This window comes from Microtus ochrogaster, unplaced genomic scaffold (genome assembly GCF_000317375.1).
Source record: "Microtus ochrogaster isolate Prairie Vole_2 unplaced genomic scaffold, MicOch1.0 UNK4, whole genome shotgun sequence".
NCBI classification, from domain to species: domain Eukaryota; kingdom Metazoa; phylum Chordata; class Mammalia; order Rodentia; family Cricetidae; genus Microtus; species Microtus ochrogaster.
The window spans coordinates 6,205,846-6,212,540 of record NW_004949102.1 but is presented as its reverse complement, the minus strand read 5'-3'; the positions used below and the strand labels follow the sequence as shown (position 1 = coordinate 6,212,540).

Sequence of the window (6,695 nt, the reverse complement as noted above, 5' to 3'; positions counted from 1 at the left end):
GCGGGATCAAACCCAGAGCTTTGTTCATGCTAGAGTTCTTTACCAACTGAGCTAATCCTCTAGTCCATGTTTCAGTAACCATTTTTACTTTATACGTGTGTTTTTCCTGCATGTATGTGTATGCACCATGTTCATGCCTGGTGCCTGAGGAGGTCAGAGAGGGTCCTGGAATTACAGATGCTCGTGTACCACCATGTGAGTGCTGGAACCAAACAAGAGCAATGCATTGGTATGAAACTCTCAGTCCCCTGGAACTGGAGTTAGAGTTGTAAGCTGCCATGTGCATGTTAGGAATTGAACCTGTGGGTCCTATGGAAGAGCAAACTAGTGCTCTTAACCACTGAGTCATCTCTCTAGTCTCTGAGTTCTTTCTTTTTGACTGGTTTTGGTAGTATAGCTAAGAAGCCATTGCATAACCCAAGGTCGTGAAGTAACACCTCTTTTCTTTCTTTCTTTCTTTCTTTCTTTTTTTTTTTTTTTTTGGTTTTTCGAGACAGGGTTTCTTTGTAGCTTTGGAGCCTGTCCTGTAGCTAGCTCTTCTAGATCAGGCTGGCCTCGAACTCAGAGATCTGCCTGCCTCTGCCTCCCAAGTACTGGGATTAAAGGCGTGCACCATCACCGCCTGGCCATACACCTGTTTTCATTCAAGAATTTTAACTCTTACATTTAAGACTTATGATCTTTTTTAAAGTAGAGACAGAAGTCCACTGTATTGAAGGCACTGTTCTATGGCTGATAAAAGACATCACAACCAAAGCAATTTATAAAAGAAAGCATTTAATTAGGGGCTTGCTTGCAGTTTAAGAGGTCTAGCTCATTATCATAATGGCAGAGCATGACAACACTCAAGGCGATGGAGCAGTAGCTGAGAGCTACATCCTGAAGAGAGAGAGGAAGAGAGAAACATCGGCCCTGGTGTGGGGCTTCTGAAAACCTCAAAGTTCATCCCTAGTGACAGACACACTTCCTCTAACAAGGCCACACCTCCTAATCCTTCTAATCCTATGGAAGGATTCCACTCTGCCATGACTCAGCATTCATATAAGCCCACGGGAGGCATTCTCAGTCAAACCAACACCCCACCTGCTTTTGCTCAACTATAGTCAGCGAACTTTCTTACTCTCTATTGAATTGCTTGGCTTTTTGTTTGTTTGCAATTCCACTGTGAAGTTCAAAGAGATTAGAGGCCAAGGTGGCCTTACTAAATCTTTTCTTCATAGATGAATTAGATAGCTGAAATACTAAGTTTCTTTTCTTTGCTAACAATTATATCAAGGATGCTAAGTTTTTTTTTTCTCACATATTGGCAATTTAAAGTTTCTTGACAATAACAATTTGGAAGTGCACAACCCCAAAGGAATGTGAAGCTCTACAAATATTTAAAAGGTTTTGCAGCAAATCTGATCTGGAATCACATTCGCACTTTCATTTAAGAACCGTGTGACCCTGGGCAAACCAAATTACCTTCATTCTCTTCTTTAATTAATTTCTTCCTATTCCTAAGACAAAGTGTCACTATGTAACACAGTGCCTGAAACTCAGCATGAAAACAGGCTGGCTTCAAACTTGCAGCAATCCTCATGTCTCTGGTTCCCAAACGCTGGGATTACACATGTCAGCCAGCATGAACGACCTTAAATTCTCATCTTTTTTTTTTATTATTATTAAAAATTTCCACCTCCTCCCCTTCTCCCATTTCCCTCCCCCACTCCTCCTACCCCTCCATCTTCAGTCCAAAGAGCAGTCAGGGTTCCAGGTCCTCCCCCTTCCATCCAGGTCTAGGAAGGTGAGCATCCAAACAGACTAGGATCCCACAAAGCCAGTACATGCAGTAGTAACAAAACCCAGTGCCATTGTCCTTGGCTTCTCAATCAGCCCTCACTGACCGCCAAGTTCAGGGAATCTGGTTTGATCACATGCTCCAACAGTCCCAGTTCAGCTGGCCTTGGTGAGCTCCCATTAGTTCAGCCCCTCCATCTCAGTGGGTGGGTGCACCCCTCTCGGTCCTGATTTTCTTGCTCATGTTCTCCCTCCTTCTGCTTCTCATTTGGACCTTGGGAGCTCAGTCCATCGCCCCAATGTGGGTCTCTGTCTCTATCTCCATCCATCGCCAGATGAAGGTTCTATGGTGATATGCAAGATATTCATCAGTATGGCTATAGGATAAGGCCATTTCAGGCTCCCTCTCCTAAGCTGCCTAAGGAACTAGCTGGGGACATCTCCTTGGACACCTGGGATCCCCTCTAGAGTCAAGTCTCTTGCCAACCCTAAAATGGCTCCCTTAATTAAGATATCTACTTCCCTGCTCCCATATCCACGCTTCCTCCATCTCAACCCTCCCATTGTTGTGGGAGCTGCAGGCCGCTTCCCTGCCGCCCCAGCTCCCGGCTGCCTGGCTAGCTTATGCCCCAAAATAACAACAGACAAATTGTATTCTTTTAAACACTGCTTGGCCCATTATATTTAGCCTCTTCTTGGCTAACTCTCGCACCTGGACTAGCCCATTTCTAATAATGTGTGTAGCACCCCAAGGTGAGCTTACCGGGAAGATTATAGCCTATGTCCATCATGGGTCGGAGCTTCATCGTGTCTGCCATGGCAAGGAGCTGCATGGTGTCTGTCTGAGGCGTCTTACCTCACTTCCTCTTCCTCCCAGCATTCTGTTCTGTTTTCTCCACCCACCTATGTTCTAACCTATGAGGGCCAAGCAGTTTCTTTATTTTTCTAACCAATGACCTTCCTCCATCATCCCATTCTCCCAAGCTCTCCCCATCCTCCCTTCTCACTTTTCTTTCCCCATCTCCCCTTACCTCACCCCACCCCCAAGTTCCCAATTTTTGCCTGGCAATATTGGATATCCAATATCCAGGATAAGTATATGTTTATAGCAGCATTATTTGTAATAGCCAGAACCTGGAAACAACCTAGATGCCCCTCTATGGAAGAACGGATAAAGAAAGTGTGGAATATATACACGTTAGAGTACAATTCAGCGGTAATAAAAAAAAAAAACCAATGACATCTTGAATTTTGCATGCAAATGGATGGAAATAGAAAACACTATCCTGAGTGAGGTAACCCAGACCCAAAAAGATGAATATGGTATGTATTCACTCGTAAGTGGATTCTAGCCATAAATAAAGGACATTGAGCCTATAATTCGTGATCCTAGAGATGCTAAATAAGAAGGTGAACCCAAAGAAAAATTCTCATCTTTTAAAATGAGGTTTTACCAGAGTGATGGTGATGCATGCCTATAATCCCAGCAATCCGAAGACACAGGCAGGTAAAGCTTAGAGTTTGAGGCTAACCTGGTCTACAGAGCTAGTTCCAGGACAGCCAGTACTACAGAGAGAAACCCTTTCTTGGAAAACAACAAACAAAAAGCAAAGTTTTAAGGGCCGGAGAGTTGACAGACTTGCTCTTGTAGAGGATCCAGATTCAGTTTCCTGAACCTATATGTTAGCTCACAACTATCTGTAACTCCCCCAGTAACAAACAGCCACCGTAGTGCAAATAAACACAAATGCAGGCACAGCCCTCAGAAACAGAAAAAGAAACCTTTGAAAGATTTTCAAGAAAAAGAAGGATTTATCTTAGAAGGCTGTTAATCTGTAATTATAACGTTTTACACACTGTCAACATTAATCAGATAGTAATGGTTATTTTTAGGGCAGCAGCAATATTGGGAAACTTCTTTGTGTGGGAACTGAGAATTGCTAGACTATTGATTTGCTTTTTATTTATTTTTAAATAAAATTAATTTTTTCCCAAGATACGGTTTCTCTGCATAGCCCTGGCTGTCTTAGAACTTGTAGCATGAATAATAAAAACTCAGATATAGATATTGGGGTTCAACCTGAGGATCAGAAAAGCAAAGCAGTCAAGCCACTAGAGAGGTCTTAACTCTATGAAATCTTCAGACTGAAAGAACACGAGTTCCTGTCTCATCCGCTTTATATTCCTCTCTAGTGCTGGGATTAAAGGCGTGCAAAATCACCACCCTGCCTAATATGGCTAACTAGTGTGACTGCTGGTATTAAAGACGTGTGCTACCATAGCCTGGCCTGTATGGCTGACTAGTTTGGCTGTTTTGCATTCTGATCTTCAGGTAAACTTTATTTATTAAAATACCAATGAAATATTACTATAGGAACTCGCTCTGTAGACCAGGCTGGCCTTAAACTTAGAGATCTACCTATCTGCTTTTGCCTCCAGAATGCTGAGATTAAAGGCGTGCACCACCACCATTGAGCTGCTTAAAGACATGGTTTCCTGTAGCAATGGCTGATGGTGAACTCCTCTTGATGGTCTGTCTTCCAAGAGCTGAGATTACAGGCCCCCCCCCATACAATCCAACAGAGTATTGACTTTTTATATAAGAAGAAAAGTATATTACAAAAGCATCATCCAATATGCAAATGACCCTAGAGGGTAAGAACCTGAAACAGAACAAGAATTTTTTTTTTTTTAAATGTTACGATCTTAGTAGAAAAAAAGAGAGGCTCATTCTGGATTTATTCAGTGCGGCACACGCTTCAGGTGTGAAAATAGTAATTTGGTTAAGTGTACCTAGTGTGATTTTAATGAGAATCAGCGTAGGAACCTTGTCTTAAGTGACCTTTGACTATGCAGTACACTATAGATAGTAGGACCTTAGAGACAGTTGAACAGGAAGGACTGACTCCCTGGAGAGGGCTGCGGAAGTAGGAAACGGGAGGAAAGACTTTGGATTCTTTGTCAAGGAGATAAGATTAGGTCAGGGACGTGACACCAGTAGCTCTTAAAGCTCCAGTAAGACCTTAAAGACCTAGGTAACTACCTTGTATCCCATCCCTTTAGTTCTCCTGGTCCGGCAGGGTCACTTCCGGGAGGAGGCGGGAAACAAGAGGAGGCGTGCCGGGAAGGAGGCAGTCTGTAGCGCACCAGACGGAAGTGTGCTAAGGTATATGGGCGGCTGCTTCCGGTCTGGTAAAGCTCTGTTTCAGGTTCGCTGCGTGGTTTGTGTCATGCGGTGATAGGCCTCAGAGATCAAGGCGGGAGGTGAGGAGCCAAGAATCCGTGTCCGGACTCTAGAGACTGGATTCTAGCAGAAAGACAGGACAAAAGGGATCCGGGAACCTGAGACGACCTATCCGCTGTTTCCGAGGGGGCGACTTCCACGAGGAACCCTCCCCCCCCCTTCCCTGGTAACGGCCAGAAAGGAGGAGATGGCGCCAGTCAGGGAGCGGCTGTGGCCGAGACAGTGAGGAATCGTGAGAGGCGGAGCAGCAGGGAAGCCTCGGAGTCGCCGCTGTCACCGCCGACGCCACCACCATGGAAGGAGCCAAGCCAACATTGCAGCTCGTGTACCAGGCAGTGCAGGCGCTTTACCACGACCCAGATCCCAGCGGAAAGGAGCGCGCCTCGTTTTGGCTTGGGGAGCTGCAACGTTCGGTGAGGGGCGGGAAGTGGTCGTTCTGCAGCGCGTGGCCGGGGCCGGGTGGGCTCTAGGGTTGAGTCTGAGCGAGGCGGTTGGCCTGGGAAGAGCCTCTTTCCGTAGGAGCTGCTGCTGTGGGGTGGGGCTGAGCGGCCACATCTCTGCCGCCTTTCAGAAACTGGTGGCCCCTGATCGGCCACGAATTGGTCCTTCCGCTATCTCGTAGAATCCGATTTGTAATTCTGTACTTTTCGCTTGTGGCATGGATCTAGCACCCCCATCCCCCCCGTTTACGTTCCGCCATCGCTTTTGCTTTTTAGGCCGTGCCTCTCTGTTTTATCTTCCTTTAGCCAAAGTCAGCCCCAAATGCTTTCCCATCTTTCACATCAGGATGCTTTTGCTTCACCTTCTCTGTCCAAGGGATTCATCTGGCAATTTCTTCCCGGTAGTAGTCTTACTTAAACCGATTTTTACTCACGTTATTCTCGAAATTTCTCAGTCTTCTAGATTCATATTCATGACTTTTTCCCTTGCTTTGAAGTGCAATATAATATTTAAAAAATTAATTACTGTTTCAGGAAATCTTTTGCTGTATATTGGATTCTTACCTTATTTCCTCCACCTGTGGGTTCCTATTTGTAAGATGGGTATCGTAACTGCTTTAATTAGCCCATATAATTATGTGAGCAGGTGGTGGAGTGTTTTTGTTCTGTTATATTTCCTCATGTATAAGTTTTTTAGTTCATGTAACTTTCTTGACTCACGTTTTGTATTTTCTCCCTTGATTTTCACCCTCACTTTTGCTGTTTTATGTATGTATTTATGTATGTATTTTGGTTTTCGAGACAGGGTTTTTCTGTGTAGCCCTGGCTGTCCTGGAACTCACTCTGTAAACCAGGCTGGCCTCAAACTCAGAGATGCGTCTGCCTCTGTCTCCTAAGTGCTGGGATTAAAGGTGTGTGCCACCACCGCTCAGCTTTGCTATGTTTTATTTTTATGAGTTTGTATGGGTGCTGATTTTTTGTTTTGTTTTGTTTTGTTTTTTTCGAGACAGGGTTTCTCTGTAGCTTTTGGAGCCTATCTCTGGTAGACCAGGCTAGCCTTCCTTGAACTCACAGAGATCCGCCTCTGCCTCTGCCTCCCTAGTGCTGGGATTAAAGGCAGGCACCACCACCTCCTGGCATGGGTGCTGATTTTGCTGTCAGTGTATAGGTTTTCGTGTATGAGCTGTGAAAAATTTTTTTTTTTTTTTGGTTTTTCGAGACAGGGTTTCTCT

The 6,695-nt window shown here is 44.8% G+C and overlaps 1 protein-coding gene across 2 annotated transcripts in view; it reads left to right on the top strand.

The window, feature by feature from the left end:
• The first annotated feature begins 4,964 nt into the window (after positions 1-4,964).
• Tnpo3 (transportin 3) overlaps positions 4,965-6,695 on the top strand; it is a 77,821-nt gene continuing 76,090 nt past the window's right edge. The window contains exon 1 of one of the 2 annotated variants that reach the window (XM_005365756.3): positions 4,965-5,436. In XM_005365756.3, the coding sequence (XP_005365813.1) occupies positions 5,317-5,436 (120 nt within the window). In that variant the 5' untranslated portion in view covers positions 4,965-5,316. The remainder of the gene's footprint in view (positions 5,437-6,695) is intronic. The other variant, XM_013353256.2, reaches the window with a different exon arrangement.